A 26,579-nucleotide genomic window follows, 5' to 3' on the forward strand; every position below is an offset into this window, starting at 1 on the left:
CAACTCGTTTTCACCACCACCGGTGTACGACTACTGTGATATACATTTTCTTAATTGTTGAACAAGTAGGATTTGGCAGCATAACGTAGTCACTGTAGTACAAATTTTTTAAAAATCTATTCGCTAGTGTGCAGCTCCATAGGTGATGTGCCATCACAACAGCCCATGTGGCACTTTGTTGTCATGGCGTTTACGGGGACATCAGCTCCCACTGGGCAGTTTTCTAATGTGGATCACCAGACTTGTTTCTTTTATTAAGTTGTTTTAGATGAATATTGTGATTTAAAGTGTCTAATCTATGACACCCATGGATCATGTTAATCATAACTATAACAGACACAAACATAAAACATAAAACGTCTGCTTTAAGAGCATTTATTTTTGTTCAGTTTTAGTCCATAAACTTTTTACACTTTTAAAACACAAATCTTAAACTCACAAACAACATAAATAAAAGCAAAGGGAATGTGTCTGCGTCCTAATTGGTCTAGAGCTCATTAGCGCCTATTGCTGTGACGACTCCCGCCTTGTGAGCGTTCTGAACTTTGACCTGTCGCTGACATCACTTCCTCCAAGAAACTGCAACAAAAACAGTGGAAAAAAACAGGATCAGACACAGGTACGCCTTCCCGTCACGAGATATAACTAATATTTAACTAGTGACTTCAGGTAGTAGCAGTAGTACCTCTTAGTATTGTGCACGTGGCTCCCTCCCAGTACTATCCTCACTCCGGGGCAGCTTCTATTCAGGTTGTATACGCTCAGAGCCTCTTCATACGTGGCTCCTCCGATTATGAACACGATGATGTCCTGAGGCCTGCACACACACGCACACACAGATTACATGCGTGTATGAACACACACGTTACACAAATACATGCCACACATGTATGAGCACACACACTACACAAATGTATGCGTACAGGTTACCCACATGTATGAGTACACATTACACACATGTTGCACATGTATGAATACACGTTACACACATGTATGAGTACCTATGTTACAAACACGTAACACACATGCATGAGTACACACGTTACACACATGTATGAGCACACACACTACACAAATGTATGCGTACAGGTTACCCACATGTATGAGTACACATTACACACATGTTGCACATGTATGAATACACGTTACACACATGTATGAGTACCTATGTTACAAACACGTAACACACATGCATGAGTACACACGTTACACACATGAATGAGCACACATGTTACACACATGTATGAGCACACACATGCTACATGTTACACATGCACGTATGAGCTTACACACATCACCTATATGAGCACACACGGGCTACATACAAGTACGAGTACACATATGTTGCATGTTCCACACATGTATGAGCACACACGTATGAGAACACGTTACACACAGGTATGTGCACGCACATTACACAAATGTATGAGAACACACATATTACACACATATGTGCACACATATGTGCACCCCCCCCCCCCCCCGGTCACTGGTGCCCAGGTCTCCCTCTTCTCCCTCCTTTCCTCTGTCTCACCTATCCCCTCTTTCTCTTCCCTCACCTGTCCCCTCTCTCTCCTCTCTCACTTATCCCCTCTTTCTCTTCCCTCACATATCCCCTCTCTCGTCTCTCACCTGTCCCCTGTCTCACCTGTCCCGAGGCTGCTTGGTCCCAGGTATCCACCTCCTTCCCCATCTTTGACCTGTCCCCTGTCTCACCAGTCCCCTGTCTCTCTTCTCTTACCTGTCATCTCTCACCTGTGTGCCGTCTCACCTGCCCCACCTATCCCCTGTCTCACCTGTCCCTGAGGCTGCTCGGGCCCAAGTAGGGGAATGTTGCGTCTTTGAGACGTCCTTTGATCAGTTGGTCCAGCGTGTCCTGAAGCAGTGGCTGGTGCTGAGTATACACGTTTTCCACCCCCTGAAAGAACCAGAGAAACAAGGTCTAAATCGGGTCTAAATCGGGTCTAAATCGGGTCTAAATCGGGTCTAAATCGGGTCTAAACCGGGTCTAAACCGGGTCTAAACCGGGTCTAAACCGAGTCTAAACCGAGTCTAAACCGAGTCTAAACCGGGTATAATCTTAGTCTATATCTGGTACCCCGTTACCTGGGTACCAGATATAGACCAGAACTAAACCAGCACAAAATCAGATCTAAACCATGTCTGAACCAGGTCTGAACCAGGACTGATCCAAGACTTGCCTTGAGTCCTTTGAAGAACTGCTTGGTGATGGCGACGGCATCTGTGGCAGTAATGAGGTCACTTCCTCTGACACGTTTCCCACCAAACTCCACCACACGGGAAACCATCTAAAAAACACCACAATGCCAGAAAATGTGTGATGTCTTAACTAACAACCAACAGTTGTTAAATAATTAATGGCAATGTCACAGACCATAGCCTATTCACTTGATTCAACTTTTTAAAATGACTGTAAAAGTTTTTCTGCTGTGTTTATTTAACTGAAATCGAATCAATTAATTAATGCATTTGGAAAACAATTTGTACAATGAGCAAGACCTAGGCTCTGTCTGGATGATTTGGTCAACCGCCATGCATTGGTTTCACTTTTCCTGTCTGGAACCAGCATGCAGAAACTCTGACTCTCTGGTTTGTATGCATGGACCTCGGAGCCAAGTGCGCAAGGGGGCATGCAATCCATCGGACCCAGTCCACTGCTGTGCACTGATCTTCCGTGCCTCAGTCTGGAACCAGCACATGGAGGACAGAGCCTCCAGACTGCCCTCAGAGAGACAGCGCTACCGGGAACATCAGGCTGACCCCAGTCAAAAGCTAGCTAGCATTAGCCAACAGTCACTTTTGTCACCTTTTTGTTGAAATCAAACACCTAAACAGGAACATGAATGCTCGTACTGATCACAGTCTCCTGAAAATGCGCAGTTTAAATCCAGTTTGTATTTTTCTCAAGTTTTTAGAAGAAAAACTTTTTTGACAGTGTTTACTGATGTGTACATTGTGTCACCACTGCTGAACATTCCTCCATAGACATAGATGTAGAACACATCACAGCAAAGTATCAATAAAACATTGTAATCAAATCTAAGTAATTATAATAAACCTGCACCTGTTTGAGGTGGTCGCTGGTGCCTCTCCTCTCTAGCTCCCCCTTCAGGGCAGGCAAGATGGAGCTGGTGTGACGTTCGTATCTCAGAGCGTAGAGTGCCACCAAGCGAACAGCATCCAACTCCGACACACGCGGGTTCTGAACCATCCGACGCACCATCTGAAACAACAGAGTCAGATACCGTACCATCCTCCTGTATCCCTGTGTGTCAGATGCCACACCTTTCTCATGCTTTATGCATGTTTTTGGCATGTTACATGCACTGCCGTGGTTGCTCTGACACACCTGTGATAAGCTTTATGCGTGTTTTGGTGTGTTACCTGTGCTGCGTTGCCGTGGTCACTCTGACACGCCAGCTCCTGCTCCACCTCGGACACCTCCATCAGAACTCTCTCTGAGACGAGCCGGGACAGCTCCCCCACCACAGTCACATGTTTGGACACAGTCCCAGACATCTTCTTAAATTGAGGGTAGGTCTCCACAAATGCCTGAGAAAGAGAGGCCAGAGACCAGACTGAGGTTAGACCAGAGACCAGAACAGAGTCTAGAGAGCAGAGACCAAAAGTGAGTCTAGAGACCAGAACAGAGTCTAGAGACCAGAGACCAGAAGTGAGTCTAGAGACCAGAACAGAGTCTAGAGACCAGAGACCAGAAGTGAGTCTAGAGACCAGAACAGAGTCTAGAGACCAGAGACCGGAGTCCATAATCCAGAGTCTAGAGACCAGGGTTACACCCGAGACCAGGGTTAAACTAGAGACCAGAGACCAGGGTTAGACCAAGAACCAGAGACCAGGAACCAGAGACCAGAGACCAGAGACCAGAGACCAGAGACCAGAGACCAGGAACCAGGGACCAGAGACCAGAGACCAGAGACCTGAAACCAGGGACCAGAGACCAGAGACCAGGAACCAGACTAGAAGAGACCAGACTAGAGATGAAAGAAAAGACCAGAGACAAGGGAAAGGAGACCAGAGATCAGGGTTAGGCCAGAGACCAGACCAGAGTTAGACCAAAGCAGAAACCAGAGAGATTTTTACAAAGACTAAATGCTCTGCACACAGCAGCGAGCTAGCTAACTGTCTCAGCTATTCTATTAAAAATGTAAAATATAACAATATTTTTCAGTTAGTGATTCTCACCTTTTTGTTGAAAATCAAACACCTAAATAGGACCGTGAATGCTCATATTGATAGAATAACCCAAATCCCCTCGTGAGTACCTTTATAATAATACTAAAATAAGATAGGAGTACAGGCCTGTCGCCATAATTACTATATCGACTTATAATTCAACATAAGAAAGCTGGAACAATATATTTTGGGGCTCAATAAGTGAGAGGAGCACAAGTGAGAGGAGCACAAATGAGAGAAGCACAAGTGAGAGGAGCACAGGGGACAGGAGCACAGGTGACAGGAGCACTGGTGAGAGGAGCACCAGTGACAGGAGCACAGGTGACAGGAGCACAGGTGACAGGAGCACAAGTTACGGGTGCACCAGTAACAGGAGCACAGATGAGAGGAGCACAAGTGACAGGAGCACAGATGAGAGGAGCACAGGTGAGAGGAGCACAGGTGAGAGGAGCACAAGTGAGAGGAGCACCGGTGAGAGGTGAACAGGTGACAGAAGCACAGGTGACAGGAGCACAGGTGACAGGAGCACAAGTTACGGGTGCACCAGTAACAGGAGCACAGATGAGAGGAGCACAAGTGACAGGAGCACAAGTGACAGGAGCACAAGTGACAGGAGCACAAGTGACAGGAGCACAGATGAGAGGAGCACAAGTGACAGGAGCACAAGTGAGAGGTGCACAGGTGAGAGGTGCACAGGTGAGGAGGTAAGGTACCTTCATATCAGAGATGGACTCCAGCTTTTGCTGTCCTTTGGGACGTTTCTTCTGAAAATCCTCCATCAGATTTTTTATGTTTGTGCCGATCTCCCCGAAGTTCAGGTACAAATTCTACAGGAAACAAATTATCAGATCCCAGTGTTTCAGATCCCTGTGTGTCAGATGCCCTCCCCGTGTGTCAGATTGTGTGTGTGTCTCTCTCCACTTATGTTGCACCCCCTACTGTAGTGTTGTGCCCACGCTTGCTCACATTGGCGTAGAACTCGTCGTTATCCGCACACAGCACCACCTCCTTTAGATCCTTACTGACACCGGGGACTCTGGACAGGTCGATCCGATTATTATTCAGCCCCAACAGCTCATGCACCATCGCCTGGTATGTCCACTACATACAAAAAATACCACTTTATTAAACAGAGCGCAAACGCATAATTATATATATATATATATATATATATATATATATATATATATATATATATATATATATATATATATATATATATATAGACAGATAGATACACACACCATGTGTCTATTCTGTGTTCTAGGTGTGACCCGGTTAACATACTCTGGCGCACTCTGATTGGCTGTTGCCCGGCTGAGCAGAGAGGTGATTGGCTGTTGTTATCAGTCCTCTTTCTGATTGGCTGTTGCCTCGTTATCGCTGTGTTCTGATTGGCTCTCACCTGGTTATCACTACGTTCTGCTTGACTATTACCTGGTTGAGCAGGGGGGTGATGGCGTCATCACTCCGGTCAAGGATCAGCAGCAGAGGAGGAACCTCAGTCTTCCTGAAGTCAAACAGCTCATACTCTTTGGTGATAATTTGCTGAAAAACACAGGAGACATTTAACAGGTTTAAGACTGTTCAGAACTCACTTCATCAGGAGGGATTTTACATAAACCTGGATTAGATTAAATCAATTGTTCACATCCTGTAATCTGGGGCCTTTTAGTGAAGAAATCCAATTTGTTAGCAGTCTAATACAGAACAAATTGACTTACTCCTATTGTTGTAGTGACATTTCTCTAGATTTAAAACTTGGAATTGTTTTAAACTATAAGAACTGGCCGACTTTTATGGCATACTTGTCATTAATTTCCACTTTACAAATACTGATCACGTGTTCAAATCTTGTCAGTGGTTCTATATTAAATCTATACTATGTGTTGACCACAAGGGCACTTAGAGCCCAGGTGGTGCTCAAGCACCTGCCTCTTTGCTTTATCTGTGCACATCCCTGGTACAGATTTATAATGATTATTTATATTTGTACTTGAGATTATTATTATAACCTGTATTATTAGTATGTATTACCTTGATGTTCTCAGCCAGTCTCTTGGACTGGTGGGACGAGAGCTGGTACAATGTGGGGTTAGATCTTGTTTTGGCTCATTTCTAGTCAGTATTTGGTTTGTATAATGTGTTTGAGGTCAGGATATAATCTGTTTTACCTTGCTAGTTTCTTGGTCAGGTCGCAAGTTTGGTTAGTTTTCATTTGGTTGTGGTGAGTTTAGATCTTTTTCGGCTCATTTGTGGTCCTGTTATATTGCGTTTATAATCCACTTTACCATTACATTCTCAGCCAGCCTCTAGGACAGTTCAGAGTATAACTGTGGGTGACGTCACACTTACTTAGTCCACTTCTTTATACAGATCAGAGGAGAGCTGGTACAGTGTGTGATTAGCTGTTTCGGCTTGTTCATGTGCAGCATCTGGTGCATACGTGCTGTGTTTGTGGACAGTATGTGGTGTGTTACCTTGACGTTCTCAGCCAACCTCTTGGACAGGTCGGAGGAGAGCTGGTAGCGGATCATAGGACACTTTTTCAGGGACAGAAGCACTGCAGTTAGGCCCTGGGTGCAGCGCTGCAGCATCAACGGCTCCCAGCTCCGGCCCTGAGAGAGACACAGGAGTTACACTACCACAGACGAGCACTGGAGTTCATGTGTGGTGAAGTGCATATGACAGGTTTTCACGTTCTTCTAATTCTGACTTGGTTTGGTGGGATGGCACTTGTGCTAAATATTTATCAAAGTTTTTTTTTTTTTTATCAGTTAAGTGGCAGTTTGAGAAGAAAAATACAAAAATGCATGAAGTAAAGCCAAGTTGTAAAAGAGAATTCCTCTGCCTATGTCATCAGCACGGAAAATTCCACCCAAAACAGTTCAGACAGTTTAATCTTTGTTGAACTAATTAAAGGTGTTGTCTAAATTACATAATAATTATGATTTTACTAATATAAATAAGTGACATGTTTTGGCCCTTGTTTACATTATGGTTGGTATGTAACACTTGTGGAATTACCTCTATTTATGTCACATCTACTGGTAGTTTTGTGATTTTTGTTCAGAAGGTTATAATGCTCTTAAAGCTGACATACTGTCCTTGTGTCTGCTCTATAGTTATAATCTATGACACCCATGGATAATTATGTTATAATTTGCACATTTTAAATCACAATATTGATCTAAAATGACTTAATAAAAGAAACAAGTCCGCTCACTTCCACTTTAGAAAACTGTGGTGTCCAGTGAGAGCTGGCACTACCGTAGACATCATCACAACAAAACGCAGCATGATGTCGGCCCTTCTTATGGATAGTTAATTATCACACTAGCAAGCAGTAGATTTTTATCATTTGTACCAAAATGACTACCTAACACTGCCTAACCTTACACATATCACTGATTAAGGAAATAAAATCGGAGAATTGGAGAAAGTGCATACATTCCAGTGAGTGTGCATGTGTGGCTATGGGTGTTGATCAGCAAAATGGAGTCTTGAAAATAAGTGATTACAGATTACTTCAACAAAAACAAATCACTCCAAATACAACTTCAGATGATCAGTGAAATGGTATAAAAAGCTATGAACAGTCCAGTTTGCAGAACAGGTCTGATTTAAGTGTGTTTAATGAAATGAGTGTCATATGCACTCTAAATGTACTGCTTTCTGCCTGTCATCAACCTGCCAAAGGGACTATGGGTGAAATTGAGCCTGAATGGTTAGTAGTTACATGCTGGACTATCACATGTTAATTAATGTGGACTGTACCAAGTTTAATTGAAATAAACATAGTAAAAATAGAAAGGGCTTAGAGAGAAAAACACCAACTACACTGATGACAACAACCATAGTGGGACTGATAGAAAAGTGCCAATCAGCCCCAGCACCCATCAAGCATGAAGGGTGGTGATGTGTCTTGCCCAAAAGCACAATGATGGAATGCACTGGTCTGAGCAGGGATCAAACTGAAAACCTTTGGGTTAGTGGACAAATGTTCTAACCACTGAGCCACATTATCATTATTATACAGGGCGTCCATAAAGTCTCTTTACAGTTTTATCACTTTGCATTATTTGTATTTCACGCATCCTGTTGATTAAAGAGGCATCCTTTTGACTGAACCCCTAAGAAAAGGCTCCTCCTCAAGAGAATGCGCAATATGGATCACGGTTTATTCAAGCAAAATTGGATACGTAGAAACAGAGATACAGGATATCACTAAACTAAAGCAAAAGATGACAGATGCAATTGCAATGACTGATGAGGCTCTGCTACAGCAAACATGGCAAGAAACCCAGTACCCAGTACCAGAGCTTCATGCGATTAATGGTGCCCATCTAAAGGTGTACTAAATGACACAAAAACTACAGAGTACAATAGAACAAGTCTGATTAAGATATCTTATCAACTGCCTTTGTAATATTTTTTTTAAATTGTAAAGAGAGTTTTTGTGTACAATAAATACACAGCCCAAGATGATCCAAGCCCAATATTACAACATAAGCAAAAGTGTGTTCCTTGCACTTCCATGCGATCTTGGAAACTTTGATTTTGGGAAGTGAGATGATACCATAGCTCTCTCAGAGCGTTCAGGAGAGCAGCCAGTAAAACGCATGTGCAACAACAACATACATTTGCATAACATGATTCTCTTTCTGGATTCACTGTAAAGTTGCGCAAAACCCTGTAGATGTTGCTACAGAGACTTGTGTGATGGGATATGGTGTTTCTTGTTGGCAATAGGCCTGTCGCAATAACAAATTTGAAGCACGATACAACTACAGATAAATATTGCAATAAATGATAATATTAAAACAACTTTATGCCAGTGACACAATTAAAATAAAGCAGGATTATAAAAAGGCATAAGCTACAACAAATAAACAGCAGAATGAACCAATAATTAGCCATAGGAGTTATTTAATCAACCCTACACAGTTCAAATCTTATATTATAACAAAAATAACAAATATCTCCCCACTTTTGCAAAGAAATTCTACATGTGATAAGTACTGAGCTCCAAAATATATTGTTCCTGCTTTCATACACTCACCTAAAGGATTATTAGGAACACCTGTTCAATTTCTCCTTAATGCAATTATCTAATCAACCAATCACATGGCAGTTGCTTCAATGCATTTAGGGGTGTGGTCCTGGTCAAGACAATCTCCAAACTGAATGTCAGAATGGGAAAGAAAGGTGATTTAAGCAATTTTGAGCGTGGCATGGTTGTTGGTGCCAGACAGGCCGGTCTGGGTATTTCACAATCTGCTCAGTTACTGGGATTTTCACGCACAACCATTTCTAGGGTTTACAAAGAATGGTGTGAAAAGGGAAAAACATCTAGTATGCGGCAGTGCTGTAGGCAAAAATGCGTTGTTGATGCCAGAGGTCAGAGAAGAATGGGCCGAGTGATTCAAGCTGATAGAAGAGCAACGGTGACTGAAATAACCACTCGTTACAACCGAGGAATGCAGCAAAGCATTTGTGAAGCCACAACACACACAACCTTGAGGCGGATGGGCTACAACAGCAGAAGACCCCACCGGGTACCACTCATCTCCACTACAAATAGGAAAAAGAGGTTACCATTTGCACGAGCTCACCAACATTGGACAGTTGAAGAATGGAAAAATGTTGCCTATTTGGCGTAAACATAATAAGAACATGGATCCATCATGCCTTGTTACCACTGTGCAGGCTGGTGGTGGTGTAATGGTGTGGGGGATGTTTTCTTGGCACACTTTAGGTCCCTTAGTGCCAATTGGACATCGTTTAAATGCCGCGGGCAACCTGAACATTGTTTCTGACCATGTCCATCCCTTCATGACCACCATGTACCCATCCTCTGATGGCTACTTCCAGCAGGATAATGCACCATGTCATAAAGCTCCAATCATTTCAAATTGGTTTCTTGAAAATGACAATGAGTTCACTGTACTACAATGGCCCCCACAGTCACCAGATCTCAACCCGATAGAGCATCTTTGGGATGTGGTGGAACGGGAGCTTCGTGCCCTGGATGTGCATCCCACAAATCTCCATCAACTGCAAGATGCTATCCTATCAATATGGGCCAACATTTCTAAAGAATGCTTTCAGCACCTTGTTGAATCAATGCCACGTAGAATTAAGGCAGTTCTGAAGGCAAAAGGGGGTCAAACACCATATTAGTATGGTGTTCCTAATAATCCTTCAAGTGAGTGTATATTAACGATGAGTTGATATAGTAATTATTGTGCCAGGCCTAATAGGTAAATTAGAAAATAAATCAATTATTTAAGATGTTTTTGCAAAGTTGTATTGCTGAATACTAATAATTAACAGTTGAATTTTGCCTTAAATGTGTTTAATTTGTGAAGTAGAACCATCAGTGCAAAATAAAACAAAATCCCTTACAGTTTGTCACCACACTGTCCTCCAATCCCAAATGGACTCCTGTCACGATCATGTAAACACAGTTGAAATTTTGCCCAACTTGCGTTCATTCCCATTTTTCTCGGAGATTGGATAGTCTGAATTTCCGAGATTACGTGAATGCAGTACCAGTGTCTTACCCTGGACACTCCCACCAGGTTGAGGGAGAACAGGTGAGGATTCACCGCGATGAAGTCTCCATAAAACTCCTAAAAAACATAGAATAAGATTTAAGACAGTTTAAGACAGTTTAAGACAGTTTAACAGCGGTCTGTCCTGCTCTGAAGAAACAGGTCTGAATCTAAAGAAACACAAAGAAACACAAAGAAACATGGACTCACCTGGACCTCAGCCACCACCTCCTGCTCGTCAGCCTCTGCCAGGGCCTTGATTTCACTCTTACTGATCACATTACTGAAAACTGGGATAAAACACAGTTAGACCAGGACTAGGACAAGACCAGAACAAAACCAGGACTAGAGCAGGACTAAACCAGGCCCAGGACTAGGGCTAGACCAGGACTAGAGTAGGACTAGAGCAGGGATAAACAAGGATCATAACTATAGTATGACCAGGGCTAAACCAGAACCAGGACTAGGGCTAGAGCAGGACTAAACTAGGGCCAGGACTAGGGCTAGACCAAGACTAAACCAAAGGCAGGACTAGGGCTAGACCAGGACTAAACCAACACTAAACCAGCACTAAACCAGGACTAAACCAGGACTAAACCAGGACTAAACCAGGACTAAACCAGGACTAAACCAGGACTATAGTAGGACTAGGATTAAATCAGGATTAAAGCTGGACTACACCAGGACTAAACCAGGGCCAGGACTAGGGCTAGACCAAGACTAAACCAAAGCCAGGACTAGGGCTAGACCAGGACTAAACCAGAGCCAGGACTAGGGCTAGACCAGGACTAAACCGAGACTAAACCACCACTAAACCAGGACTATAGTAGGATGAGGACTAAATCAGGATTAAAGCTGGACTAAACCTGTACTAAACCAGTACTAAACCAGTACTAAACCAGCACTAACCCAGGACTAACCCAGGACTATAGTAGGATGAGGACTAAATCAGGATTAAAACTGGACTAAACCAGTACTAAATTAAGACTAAACCAAGACTAAACCAGGACTAAACCAAGACTAAACCAGGACTAAACCAGGAATAAACCAGGGCCAGGACTAGGCCAGCACTAAACTGGGACTAAACTAGCACCAGGACTGAACAAGAACCAGGACCTGGACTAAAGTAGGACGGAAACTGAACAAAGACAAAATCAGAACCAGAGCGGTACTAAATCAGGAGCAGGACAAAACCAGAGCTAAACCAGTGTTAAAGCAGGACTAAACCAGGACTAAATCAGTAGTAGTAAGTAGTAGTAAGTAGTATTAGCAGAAGTATTAATAGTGGTCGTGGTAGTTCTTGGACAATACTCACAGATGAAATAGACGCTGTATTTTGGTTTCCTCAGCTCCTGAACCAACAGCTCCACATTCTCCTAAAAACAACACAACAGTACAGCCATGAGCCATATCAGGAATACCACAGTAGTATCACAAGAATACCACAAAAGGAGTACACATCAAGAGTACACATCAATACATGTCATGTCTCCATGGGGGTCTTGTTCAGTGTAAAAGCTCCTAACCCTGTATTTTAGACCTCTACAAACATGTTGTGAAATGCATGTGGTTCTTGGAACAGTTCATTTTTCAGTCTCTCTCACATGTGAATGCTCCTGAAGTTTGCACACTCTGAAACAGAATCCTACTTTTTAAACTTAAGGGTGCTCGTGCTCACTTCCTGTTTGGAACGTGGCAGTTAGTGGGATAGATATGTCCATTTATATATTCAGTGTGGTGTACCTGTGTAGTACCCAGGATGGTAGTACCTTGGTGGGTCGGAGGAAGCAAAGGGCCTTCAAATGCTTCATGGGTTCTCTGTTTTGTGACTCAATCCTTTCAAACAAATACACCTCTTTCTGCAGGATCTCTGACTGAGAGTAGACCACACTCACCACACTCGTCTGAAACAAAATCAATTCATGTAATAAACACATATATACAAACAATTTTATGTATATTGGTGGTTGTCAGATTGTAGAATGTGATGATGTCATACTCCTAGATGAGGAGAGTTTCCCCTGTTAATTATACTGTATTTAACCTGATTTCTTTGATTAATTTGACTCAGGAACTCACTGTATTACAACAAAAATCTGAAAATATTCATTTTATCTGCCCTTATCTGTATTAAACATGATTGGCCTATAGAATGCTGTGATGTCATCTGAAACACAGCTATATTTACAAGAGGGTTTCCTCACTGAGACGAGCATGGCTCCATCCGATCTCACTCAGACTGACCACGCTCACCACATTTGTCTGAAAAAAATCACAATGGAGCGCCATGGTTCAGCCCACTTCCAGGTTCCGCTGGTTCTGGAAGTAAATTTGCCTTTTTTTTTTTTTTTTAATTAAAATGTTAAGAGCATCACAGAGGCTAACCAGCTCCGTGCTAATTAATATCCATAACACGGTTGTTTTAGGTCCAAACAGCACATTTAAAAAGCAAGATTTGGTGAAATGTTTTAATAACTTAAAGGTGTATAAATATTTCAGAGACACATTTCACATAAAATAGGTCATTAGTTACCAGAGAGCTGATCAGCCCTGAGCTTTCAAACTCTTAATATCAAAGTGCGCAGGATTCTAAATTTTAATTTAATTTGGTGGGATAATACCTGTTGTAAATGTAATTTTACACCAACCAAGAAGCAATTTGTGTAGAAAAATTGAAAAATATGTTGAAAATTACAGGAAGTAAATAGTACACTAATAACAGCACACTGGGAGAAGTCTATCCAAATGTTCGGCACAATTTACATGCAAGAAAACATTTTTTCTCCAATATTGTAAACATGGTTTCAACAAAGGTGTTTTCTTATCATTTTATTTGTCAAACAATAATCTCTGTGACATAAGGAGTTTTGGCCCAGTGTAAAACATGGTTGCCAGGTCACAGGTACAAAATTCCCTAGTGTGATGTCATGATTTCCAATTAGGAAGTAAAATTTTACCCCCAGAAAAAAAATAAAAATAAATAAATACAATTTAAAACAACATTAAATAGAAGGCATGAGTAAAATATAGTATTTCTCATACCTTAAAACAACTTAAAAGGTCCTATATTGTGATAGTAAACTTTAAGCCATGTTATAATGTGTTAGCTCCTCAAAAACATGCCTGGAGTTGTGTTTTGTTTCATTCACACACTGAGTAACCTGTTTTCATCTCCAAAGCTCTATTCTACCTTGTGATGTCATGAAGAGGTAGTTTTCAAGTTAACTGCTACTCTTTACCTTTAGTTCAGTAGAGATGGGCAGTTCCAGGGATGAAATCATCCAAATGATTCTAAAGGTGTATGATGTTTAAAAACACAGTGGAGCACTTCCTGTATTACCACATGACATCACAAGGTGGAACAAAGTGTTTTGAGTTTGAGAGAAGAACCACAAATATGCAGGGTTTGTGTTAAACATGTGTGAATGAAACAAAACACAACTCGAGGTCTGTTTATGATGAGGAAACAACAGATCAGAAAATGGCAGGGGCCCTTTAATCTTAGACACCCCTGCTCATCTCCTCAGAGAAGTCTTCAATGGACACCTCTCCTGCCTGTCTTATCACAGCCTCTAGTTTCTCCTCAAACTTCTCTCCCCAGTCCTGAGTCTCTCCTCTCCCTGCCTGTTCCTGTCCTCTCCTGTCCATGCCTGTTCCTCTCCTCCCTCTGGCTTTCCTTTCCCTGGCCTGTCCCTGGCTTGTGGCTCTCCTCTTACCAGCTCAACCTTGTACTCACAGTCCCCTCTCCTATCCTGGGATTTCATCTCACCTCCCCTCTCCCCGGCCTGTCGGTGCCCTGTCCCGGTTTATAGCTGTCCTCTCCTCCGGCTCGTGGCTCTCCTCTCCCTTTCCCTCTACTCGGCTTGTCACTGCTCTCCCAGTGGGTCGCGACTCTCCTTCTTCCCCTCCATGTCCTTCTCTTCTCCCCAGCCTGTCGCTGCCCTGTCCCCGGCCTGTCGCAGCCCTGTCCTGGCCCGTCACCCTCCTCTCACCGTCTCTCGGTCCATGAGCAGGACCTTCATGCCGGAGCCGCTGGTCTCGATCATTTTGGAGACGTACTGTTTTACGGCGAGCGTCACGTTCATGTTTAGGCTCCGGCGCTGCGCTAAAGACAGCAAAAAATGAATGAAATTTTGAATTTAATGCTCTACTTCTTTTCAGGTCTTGTGATTCTACAGCTGCAAAACCAAACACAGCGGCACTTCCTTCCGGTCCCGTGACGTCATGACGTACGTCTCTGTCAAAATCAAAATAAACTTCAAAAGTTTATTTTCCCAAATTGTGCAAAAAATATTTGATATATATTTCAGATGAAGAAAGAATAGTTTGTGCCTATCTAAATATGTAAATTTTAATTTTCATTCACCTTATTTATACAGGGAGAGCACAATGAGAGTACCAGACTCTTAAAAAAAAAACTTAAAAAACCCCAAAACATAACAATACAAACAAAATCAAACAAAACAAATAACTGCATAGGTCCATTTGAAACATTAAAAACATGAGCAGGTGTGATTTTTATTTCCAGATAATTAAAGTGCATTAGTGGCACCAATCTAACCAGTTTTACATGACCTTGGATTTCATTTTTGGGGAACAAAATAACTAAAAGCTTTTTTCCCATTTCAGTTCTAGTGCGGCCAGTTAAGACGCAGAAAATTATGAGATATTGTGTTAAAAAACTTTTTGCATCAAAGTTCAACAAGCAAGTGAGATATTGAGTCAGTCTATCGTCATAGTCCCTTATAAATACACTTTAAACAGTGTTGTTCTTCTGACAGAGATGGTCAGCCTACTTTTCCATAGAGTTAAGAGTGATGGGTTTAAACTCATCACCTGTTATGAAACAAATGCCTGAGTGAGTGTATCTAAAGGTTTTGGAAAACTCAACAAAAGAAGATATACATATTTGCTTATTTGTAGGCAAAATTATGATAAAAATACCGTTTCGCCTTAATTAAATTATAATAAACAAAACTGTGTATAAATAAAATGCTGCTATGAATGTTTACTGATCATAATGCACATTCACATCACCAGCATGTTTTAGTTTTGCTGCTTTAATCGAAATTTTATGTGCAGATTGACACTAATGTCACACTGATTTTATCAGAGTTTTGTTCATGAACATTTTACCTGCTTTTTGTTGTTAGTATGTATAAAACGTTTCTGAAACTTAAGTTTGAGTGGACGTGCACAGAGCAGCCATGGTGGATCTACATGCAGCAGGAGCCCCGGTTAGCCATCAACCGCAGTATGCAGGCATAAAGCACTTTAAACACTTCTATTACAAATATATTACGATGTTTAGTAGCGTAATGGTGTTATCCAAAGGATGTATATTTTGTTCATAAATACACAGGTTGTTGAGGGTTTAAATTAACATAATACCGCAGCCGAAGCACGTATATCCTTCCGCGCATAGCTGCACACAGAGCGGCGGAGGGATAAGATACGACCGTCTCCTCAGCGCGGAGCTAACGCTAAAGCTAACCATGAGCTAGCCTGACAGAGAGCAGCATGTTTCAGCAGAAAACAGCCACAACCACCGCCAAAAGTCACGTTTACCGTAAATAAAATCTTTAACCGACCCCGGAGCTCAGAGGGAGGTAAGGACTCGCGCTGTTCGGAGGTTTAAAGCAGATATTAGTGAGTTTGTAGAGTTAGCTGCCGGTTAGCTGTGACTGTGTTCAGCTCGGGGCTAACTGAGGAGCTAACAGCAGAGAAACATAAAAAAAACAACAATGAAATGGAAGTAACGCTGCGGTTACCGATCTGATAAGTGAAAATAACTATAGTTTAATTCATTCTAAGTAATTCTTTTGTTACATGTAAAAGTTTATGACGTTTATGGTTTAGTTCCAATTGCAATGCACATAGCATAGCATGCTAACTTTGAGTTAGGATTTTAATTGCAGCTGTTCAGTTATAAACATTTCCATAAGAGTCATAACACAAAAAAATTCAGTAAAGTCTTGGTTATTTGTTTAATATTAAAATAGTGCTATTTGTGACACATTTACTGTAAAAACACTTTTAAGTTTGTGATCTCTGAGCATCAGCTCCAAACTATCGTCAATCACAAGTTTAAGATGTGATTTTTATTTGTGTTAAATAGTTTAGTTTATAAAGAACTTCATCTTTTTAAAATATACTTTTTCATCACTGTGTCAGACCTGTTGTTTCTGAAGCTGGTATAAAGACTTAATAAAATAAAATGAAAATAAGTCTGTTTAAGTTACAATTTAAGATTGCAAGTATATTACCATAAATAAGGGTTTTCAAATATATTTACAGTCTGTGGTGTGAATTTTCACAAACCCATCCCCAGTGTCATTGAATCTGATCTGTTTTATTTCTCTGTTCAATGATTGGTTGTCTATTTGTTTCGTGGATCCTGATTGGTTGTTGGTTGTCATTTCCAGATGGAGCAGGATGAGCCTCCAGAGAGTGCTGTGCCTCTGAAGTTAAACTCTGATGCCATAAAAAAAAGCAAAGGTCTGATCACACAGGGATCGTGGGTAAATGTGGCAATTAGATTTAGTTCAGAGATTACATTTTAAACTTGCCCATTTAATGAGAAGTAGCTGTGCATCATGATAAGTTTAAGGAGAAGCAAAATGGTCCATACAGAAATTAGGGATACTGAAAAGTCAGCTGGATCGGTTACCAGTTACATGATATCGGTTAAACTGATATCCTGATTGAGCCTTTAATTGGATGTAATAAGACTATTTTTAGGCTGATATTGGCCCAGAACGTTTCATAATGTTTGAACTTTTATTCATATGAAGCAGTTCAGGAGTGATATAAAGGGTAAGTAACAGTTGCATAACACAACTGGATCCCTTGTAAATTAACTTTAAGGAAATAAGTGCCATTTTCTGTCACTCTGGTATATGTTAATGTTGGGTATCAGCAGACACTTGAAGTTAAAGTATCACTATCGGTTTTGGAACTGAAAAGATGAACATTGTAATAATATTGATGATTAATTGTTTTTTTTTATTTGGCCTATTTTAATTTTTGTTCCATGTTTTTGGAAACAGGTTCAGCCCAAAGCCCATTGGGTCCAACTGGGGTCCCAAATCCAGCCCAGTCACAAAACCCAGATCTTGACCAGAACCATCCTTCACAGCCCGAAGAAGACCTGAGTCCAGCCCTGGTCCAGACTCACTCTGAGATGAGTCCAGTCAATGATTCAACCCATAGACCTGGTTCTGATCCATCTGGGCTCCCAAAAGCAGTCCAGACCTCACAAACCGAAGAAGCCCAGGCACCGGCCCAGGCACCGGCCCAGGCACCGGCCCAGGCACCGGCCCAGGCACCGGCCCAGAGACCGGCCCAATCCATCGTGGTCCGAGTCCCGGCTTTGGCCCTCATTAAGGCTCTGGTCCAAAGTTCAGGCCAGACTAAGGTCAGAATCCCACTCCAGACTCATTGTCCTGGTTCAGTCCTGGTCCCATCCGCGTCTCCCAGTAGTATTCACTTAACTGCATCAGTCCAGAGGTCGGGTTCAGTCCCAAACCAAGCCCCAAGTTCTGGGATCCTTCTCAGTCCAGCCAGGAACCCGAGTCTAAGGCCAGGTCTGGCATTAGTCCGCCCTCCTCGGCCCAGTCTGGTCCGAGGTCCAGGTTTAGCCCAGAACCAGGTCAGAATCCCAGTTCCCAGTGGAGTTGAGGTCCGATCCAGGGCTCAAATACGAATTCAAGTCCCAGGTGGAGTTCTAAGTGCCATTCCATCTTTGGTCCAGAAACAAGTCCAGACCAAGTCCAATAAGATGACTGTAGTCCAGGGACCAGAAGCAAGTCCAGAGCCAGGCTTGGTTCGGGTCCCTCTGCCCCCTGAAGCAGTGCGTCCTCTCAGCCCTCCCGTGAACACCACCCCCATCAAGGCAAGTCTCATTTACACTGAAAAAGATTTTATATGAATTTAATATAATGATGAAAAATGGTATTGCCAGTCATGCTTAAAGGTTAGTGTTAAATTACACAACTTTTTCATCTCCATGATGTTTTTGCTTTGCCTGGAATGTTCCACTGTGGCATTAAACTGATCCATCTTGCTTATATTAAATTGTATTGTATAAGTGTATTTATGGCCCAAAAATGCCTATAAACTGTGAGCAGGATTGCCTCTTCACAGATCTGACTTTTAACTTGGCTTGGTGGTGTCCCTTGCTTGTCTCCATTGATTGAAAAGTGTAATGGTATATAATATAATGATGAGTTTTCTGTTGTAAAATTTGTGTTTTTGTTTCTGTGTGTGCAGCCGTCAGTGCCTCCTCTGGGCTTCAGGCTGAACGGTAGACTCATCCCCCTGCTGCCTGGAAGTGCGTATTGTGACTAGTACTACTGCTGCTACTACAGCAGTTACCATTGCTGTTGCTGCTATTATTGCTACTATTGCGGCTGCTACTGCTGCTATTAATACTACTGATACTACTACCATTACTACTACTATTATAACTACTACTACTAACACTGATTACTGCTACCACTACTACTACTACTACTACTACTACTACTACTACTACTACTTCTGCTTCTATTACTACCATTTCAACTACTTTTACTACTGCTTGTAGGGATGCATCAATACCGGTATCGAATATCAGTGCCAGTACTGAAAAAAAACAGCTGGCTTGGGTATTGGTTCCATCATATTGGTTATGTAATAAGACCATTTACAGGCTGATTTACAGTTACACAAAACAATTGGATCTCTTGTGTAATAACTGCATTTTAAAAGACATATATTACAAAAAATTTACTCTTTAAGCCATGCTATAATTGAGCTTTAAGCCATGTTATAATGCTGTTACCTCCTCAAAAACATACCTGGAGTTGTGTTTTGTTTCATTCACACATTTGAGTAACCCTTTATTATTTTTCTACATCTCTAAAGCATAAAACAGACATATTGTCCTTGTGTCTGCTCTGTAGTTATAATCTATGACACCTGTGGATCATTGTTATAATTGGCACATTTCAAACTGAAATAAATTCTTCTAAAACGACTTAATAAAAGAAACAAGTTTGTTGACTTTTGCATTAGAAAGTTACGGTGCCCAGTGAGAGCTGACGTTACTGTAAACATCATCACTACAAAGCGCCGCATGCTGTCGGCCCCTTCTATGAATAGCTGTACATCACACTTGTGAGCAGCAGATTTATTTATTTATTTTTTCCCAAAATTACTATCCAGCACTGCCAAATCCTGCGACTATCACTGATTAACAAAATAAAACTGGAGAACGTAGTAAGTACGTCAAAGTAGGTATGTACCGGTGGCGGTGAAAACGGGGATTAAACGGGAATATGGTGTCTTGAAAATACCGGTCAGCGATTAAAGATTGCTCAAACATGTACAAGTTACTCCAAATACAGCTTTGGGTGAGTAAATGGTGAGAGGAAAATAAACGACTATAACATTAAATCTAAAAAGTAGATTTTGCATGCCACAAAGCGGTAGTGTGTAAGTTAACAGCTCCTTTTACATTTAGTTCAGCAGAGATTGGTAAATACAGAGCTAAAATTATCCGTGTGATTCTTGTGAAGGTGTATGGTGTGTAAAAACACAGTGGAGCACTTCCTGTATTACCACATGACATCACAAGGTGGAACAAAGCCTTTTCTGTTTGAGAGAAGAAGCCTAAATATGCAGGGTTTATGTGTTAAACATGTGTAAATGAAACAAAACACACCTCCAGATCTTGACATTAAGCATTTTCAAATACTGGCCCACGGTGCAAATGGCTGTCATTTTTACTTGCCTGACAACAGACCTATTTGTCCGCTAAAACAAAAAAGTGCTTAGTTTCAATTAAGGTAAAATTATCTTGCTCAAATATATGGACAGGCCTCTAAATTTTTACCAATACCAATGTAGCATATAGCCATACTTTTTCCTTTCTATAGGCCTATCTCTGGAAGTGACAACAACTAAAACTTAAAATGTTCACTACCAGTCAAAAGTCTAGACAACTTTCAACACTGTACATCCAAACTAAAGTAATCAAATATATGTATCAAAGATTGAAAATGTTAAATAACTCAAAATTTGTGTTTATATAGCACTGCAAACCTTTGGCTTTCTTTCAGTGAGCTTCATGATGAGGGGTTGGTGCATCCTTTATCATTAGTTTTTCATCAATCCTTAATGCCCACTTTGTCTTTGGCAGAAGAGGGTCTGGAGGTGTCCTTTTGCTGTCATCCACGTGGCTCAAAGTCCAGTCTGACGTCACTCCAGCTGAACGAAGATATGCCCCCACGGAAGAGAGAGGCTCCGCCCCCAAGGGGAATAATAGCCCCGCCCCCAAGAAAGATAATAGCTCCGCCACCAAGAAGGATAATACCTCCGCCCCCAAGAAAAATAAAAGCTCTGCCCCCAAGAAGGATATTAGGTCCTCCCCCAAACAAGAGAAAAGCCCCGCCTCCCACTAGAAGCCCCTCCCCGGCCACAGGTGAGTCCGTCCCAACTCTCATCCCAAGTCTCATTATTTTAGTTTTGCATCTTTTCAATTATGGACAGTGACACTCTGTTCATTTTCTCTGAAAAAACAAAGAGGAAGGAGGAGGCAGCTCCAGCTGGGGCCTAGCTTAGTCCTGGTCTAGTCCTGGTCTAGTCCTGGTCTAGTCCTGGTCTAGTCCTGGTCTAGTCCTGGTCTAGTCCTGGTCTAGTCCTGGTCTAGTCCTGGTCTAGTCCTGGTCTAGTCCTGGTCTAGTCCTGGTCTAGTCCTGGTCTAGTCCTGATTGTGTCCTGATTGTGTCCTGATTGTTTCTGCCATTGCAGGAGACATTTTTGGAGGATCTGTAACAAAGATAACAACCCCGCCCCCTGCACATGGGCCACGCCCATCAATGATACCACCCAAACTCTGCCCACATGTGACACCACTGAAGCTCCACCCTCAGAAGCCCAAAGTTGCCACTCTTCTCCAGAAAGGTACGAAAACACACCCCAGACATCAGACACAACACAGATACAAGCTTCAGTCCCAACTCCAGCAGAACCTGTGAGCACGGAGAAGTGGAGCACTGAGGGTCAGAACACTTCTCTGAGACCATAATCTGTCTATAGAAGTGGACTAATTGAGGCTCGGGCCGCATGAAAAGAACTCTGCTCTGAAAACAGCTCATTGGTTCAGGTGAAAGAAACAATGGATATTCATGTTCGTCTGTCTGTTCGCTGTTGATCCAGAAAGTTGTTTGGTAGTGCACTAATGCGAGTGGCTACAGCCTATACTTCTACTCAATGCTGGTGCATGATATTTGTTCTTTTTAACGATTGCTTTCATGTTTGCCAAGAAATTATAATTGATAACAACATGAAATAAGATGTGGGATTTTACATGTGGGAATGAAGGGCGTGCTTATGCTCAAAATATTATTACTACTAAGTACTAACAGTAGTAGCTGCAGTAAAACAGCAGGCTACTGTATTCTTTATATTTACCATATTTTTTGGGTATTAATGTGACACTTGTGTTGCTATCAACTGCCAGGGGCAGGTGCTTCATTACTATTGTATTCAGTTCAATTTCAATAAAAGCAGTACAATTTTGAGTATAGGGAACATTCGATTACGCACTGGGGGGAAAAAAACGGATTAAAACCAACATTTTAAGGTCAGAATGACGAGCCTGACAGCTGTTACAGAGAGGATTCACGTTTTTTTCAATAGAAAGTGAATTGGAGCCAATGAGCTGAGTCGCGCCTATGTTCACTTACTGTTTGGAATGCAGCGGCTGTTGGGATGGATATGTACAGTCTATGTCTGTGTCTCTGTTTTGTTTCAGTAGAAATTACCCCAACTTCTCCTACCGACTGTCCATGTTGTAAGAGCCCGTTCAGACCTGTGCCCGAACTCAGGGGGTTCATCTGTGTAAGTTTTTTTTTTTTTACATCAATAGACTGCATACTTAATTTAGTCCTGGTTTAGTCCTGTTTCTGGTCTTGTTCTAGTCCGGCTTTAACTGTGCTTTAGCTCTGGTTCAGCCCTGGTTTAGTCCTGATTTTAACCCTGTCTGTTCCTTGTTCACAGATGTGCAGCCCTGAGGTCAGTTCATCTCTTCAGACACTGAAGTTAAAGAGAAAAGATGAAAAACTAAAATTTAAACAGAAGAAACTGAACCTCCTGAACCAGAGACCAAGTCCCAGAGTCAAGTCCCAGAGCTACAGCTCCTCTGTAGCTGTGAGTCCACCTACACTACACATGTTAATGTGATGAAATGTCCTGCAGTGGGGCTTTAATCCTGTGCTAATGTGAGGAAATGCCCTGTAATGGGGCTTTAACCCTGTGCTTGTAAATTCCCAAAACATGAGGATCTTATTGCAAGCTTTTTATTCAGTTGCCATGTTCACACACAGGTAAAACAGTGAAACGCTACTCACACAGGATATCGCGACAGTACATCATATTGCATGGGAAGTTAACTCCCACCTCCCTTATTTTAAGAAAAATAAAAGGAACATTCAAGTAATATTTTAAGTCTGCTTTGGAAAGGTAACGCTCTTCGACACACAAAAGCATTAGTGGCACAGTGACAACACAGTTTTTGGGTAAACAAAAATGACAGTAAACATGAACCATTTAGAGATTTCAGAAGCTTTCAGGAGCATGTGGGATGAAGCTCCTTTTCGAGTCAGTCAGCAACTTGGCCTCTGATCAATAACTCTTATTTTCTTAGACTTTCCTCTTTGATGCTGCTTATTCCTAGCCTGCGCCCCTGTGACCTGCTTAGTAGACTTAAGTGCATCAAGCAGGGAATGGTTGTCGGTAGCACAGATAAGCATTCAGATGAACATTTCCAGTAGTGAGCTCAGAAAATAGTGTGGCCTGAAACATTGCATTCTCTATACCATCACTGAAGACGACTAAAGTTTCAGCACTAAGGAAACGGTGCTGATTTGAGTCAAGTGTGACTTTCTCTGATTTAAGTTTATGGATCACTTTTTTGACTTTATGAATAGACTGGACAGTAGCATTTCTAATGTTGGGCGCCAGGCTACACATGTCAAACATTACATCTGGCCTTGTTTGTTCAGCAACCCACAACATCGGTCCTATTTTGGACCTGAAATTCTCTCTCTATTTTGTTTACCAGAGTGGGTGATAAAGTACTAGTTCATCAGTTACATTACAATTCTGCGATTGGTCCATTTACAGGCAAGTCAGATTGTGTAGAGGGAAGCTCTTTTAATGTCCATCCTTACATAAGAAAATGTTCTTCAAGCTCATCTACATGACATGCCAGTACACCTATTGGCTGAATGACCCTTCGGAGGTCACAGAACACTGCAGGATTAACCTGAGACATTTTACCACCAGTGTTCAGCATCAGTTCTTTAACCTTGTTGTACCAGTAGAGGGAGGCGTCTGCAAGTCCAAACATACATCTCTTTAGTTTCCACAGTACATTGTCCACACCTGCTTCAGGTGGGGGTTGAATGTAAATGTCTCTCAAGAGTTGTATACTCTGTAAAAAAGCAGATCTAATGCCATAGAGTGAACCTTCCACTTGTTTTGACAGCTAACAGCAGTCTAAGTGACTTGGATGCACATGTGGGAGACTATTTCTGTAAACTCTGAATATTCACCTCTTCAAAACCTCTTGCTACAAGCCATTCTTTTGGGACAATACCATGTGGAATTTCTTTTGAGTGTACCAAAAGTGATATCTTTAGCAATAAGTACATCAGCGTCCACATTTTCAGACTCGTGTCAGGGTTGTCAACATGTGACATGTCTAATACTTGTTTTTGTCCCTCACTGCCATCAGGTTCAAGATATTGCATGTTGTACCGATCTGTGTACTGCCTTTTCCCTGCTTTGCGTAAGATTCTGGCAGTGTACTGAACACCATCCTCTTTGTTTGTAAATGTGACCTTCTGCCCTGTTTTCTGTTTTAAATCAGAAATTATATGACGGTCTGTTTCAGGGGGTGTCAAATGATGTGTCAGAAAGTTTAGATGATGAAAAGTGTTAATGGAGAAGAACAAATCACAGACAACAGTGAAAGTGATGTGACAGAAAACCCTAGACAAATGAATGTGTCACTCTGGTTTTATTTTCTGTGCTGTCTTCAGGAGCAGTGTGTATTATCTCTTGTGCATTAACTTTGCTCAACTTGGACATATAAGGATTCCCCCATGTCTGATAAACACCACAGACCCATCCTGATGAATAACTACACCTGGACCTTTCCACTCTGCACTGTCAGCTTGTTTGTAGTACACTCTGTCTCCTGTCTTGTACTTGTCATCTGTTGGCCTGCCTGCGTAGTGCTCTCCTTCTTTTTGAGCATTCCAGCTCTGTCTAAGCTCTCCTGGAGGCATGTAGTGCCGCTATGTGCTGCCCTAATCTGGTGCTCATAGTTGTGCCCTCTAGAGCAGGGAGGTTATCAACCAAAACACAAGGGTGGTGTGATGTGGTATATAACCATGCACATTGATCATACTGTTCTTAGCCATAAGGGCCCAGTCTAAGGCAGATTGCGACCCATAACAATTTTCCCTTTTCACCTTCAAGAGGATCTGTCAATGTCATGTTGTGTCTCTTTTATCTCCTTATTGTTGAACTCTCTGCCATTGTCAGTGTATATCTGTTTTGGCCCTGCATGGACACTTATTGATGAGTGAATGAAAAAGTTAATCTCAGACAGTGCTGGAAACAGGAGAACCAAAATCTGAAGTTGTCAATGATGTGGAGGTATCATACGCCAGGTTCCAGCTCATGTAGATCCATTGCCACTGTCTCATTGTACTCCAAGGCTAAAGGCAAACCAACAGCAAGCTGGCGCTTTGTCCTACTGTATCTCTGATCACTTTTTCCAGAGCTGTGGATGAGCTTTGGCAGCCTGTCTGCAGAGGTGTGACCAAACTGTTTGTGAAGTTTCAGGAGAACTTTACACTTTTCTTTTATGGACATCTCTGCAGTGACAACCAGGACATCGTTGTCATTACAGCTCACTTCTGCATTTACATCTCTAATCACACAATAGTGTCCCAATTTAGTGAGCTCCAGAGCCACAGACTGCTTGAACATGATAACTCAGTCATTCTCCATGTCTACAACAGTTCCTGCTCTCTTCAGTGTCATTTTTCTCAACAAGAGAAGAATATCAACAGGGACCATTTCAGTTTCAATGTAGGACTTTGTTTGTCCTATTTTCGTTGTTAGCTTCACTTTTCTGTTGGAGTACACAACTTGTCCATCTCCTAGTTTAAATGGTTGGCAGCTTGAAGATTCCGTTTGCAACTATTTGTTAATTTGTCTTTTGGTAAGATTCTTCATGTAACTCTCCAACCACTTTTGCATTTTTGACACACAGAGTACGTGTACAAGCCTTGTCAATGATGGCAGATTCCAAGGACTCCATTAGGAAGATTTCTGAGTCAGTCACAGCTACTTTAGTAAATGCGGTGATATTACACTCTTCCACATTTTCATCTTCATCCAACTTCATCCCTCTGATGAGGACAATCTTAAGCCCATATGGTATATGCTCTGACAAATGGCGCATTTCGTTCAGTTGCGTATTTTTTGAGTGAATTGGTGCCTTCCTGTGGCTACTACTACGTACTACATTACGTCTGAATTTTCCAGTCTGTCTTTGCTCTGTGAAGAACACTGCATCCTGAATTTCGTTGCTGTTCTACCTGTCGTTTTTCCACCAAAGATTTTAACACAAACACAAAAGTCAGCTCAGTACACACATTCAGTGCAAGCTGTCTGCTTTTCTCTTCCAGGCATGCGTGTCTAGAATATTGAAGGCAAGCACAGCATCAGGCACTTTGAGCGGAG

At 41.9% G+C, this 26,579-nt stretch overlaps 2 protein-coding genes across 2 annotated transcripts in view; one reads left to right on the plus strand and one right to left on the minus strand.

Moving 5' to 3' along the window:
- Positions 1 to 360: 360 nt before the first annotated feature.
- vps45 (vacuolar protein sorting 45 homolog) lies at positions 361 to 14,979 on the minus strand. Its single transcript, XM_033975578.2, has 15 exons — positions 14,765 to 14,979; positions 12,542 to 12,676; positions 12,088 to 12,148; positions 10,983 to 11,062; positions 10,782 to 10,850; positions 6,696 to 6,833; positions 5,653 to 5,763; positions 5,182 to 5,316; positions 4,929 to 5,042; positions 3,406 to 3,573; positions 3,086 to 3,244; positions 2,202 to 2,309; positions 1,797 to 1,918; positions 686 to 817; positions 361 to 579 (listed from the first exon to the last, which is right to left on the minus strand). Exons 1-15 carry the CDS (start codon positions 14,855 to 14,857, stop codon positions 498 to 500), a joined length of 1,707 nt encoding a protein of 568 aa, XP_033831469.1. The 5' UTR covers positions 14,858 to 14,979; the 3' UTR covers positions 361 to 497.
- A 1,274-nt stretch (positions 14,980 to 16,253) lies between these two features.
- LOC117378365 (pogo transposable element with ZNF domain) overlaps positions 16,254 to 26,579 on the plus strand; it is a 38,652-nt gene continuing 28,326 nt past the window's right edge. Inside the window, exons 1-8 of the mRNA XM_055225243.1 lie at positions 16,254 to 16,381; positions 17,198 to 17,270; positions 17,822 to 18,666; positions 19,044 to 19,104; positions 20,956 to 21,237; positions 21,567 to 21,719; positions 22,573 to 22,658; positions 22,818 to 22,967. Of these exons, the coding sequence (XP_055081218.1) occupies positions 17,198 to 17,270; positions 17,822 to 18,666; positions 19,044 to 19,104; positions 20,956 to 21,237; positions 21,567 to 21,719; positions 22,573 to 22,658; positions 22,818 to 22,967 (1,650 nt within the window). The 5' untranslated portion in view covers positions 16,254 to 16,381. The remainder of the gene's footprint in view (positions 16,382 to 17,197; positions 17,271 to 17,821; positions 18,667 to 19,043; positions 19,105 to 20,955; positions 21,238 to 21,566; positions 21,720 to 22,572; positions 22,659 to 22,817; positions 22,968 to 26,579) is intronic.

Source organism: Periophthalmus magnuspinnatus, chromosome 11, assembly GCF_009829125.3.
Source record: "Periophthalmus magnuspinnatus isolate fPerMag1 chromosome 11, fPerMag1.2.pri, whole genome shotgun sequence".
Classification (NCBI taxonomy): Eukaryota; Metazoa; Chordata; class Actinopteri; order Gobiiformes; family Gobiidae; genus Periophthalmus; species Periophthalmus magnuspinnatus.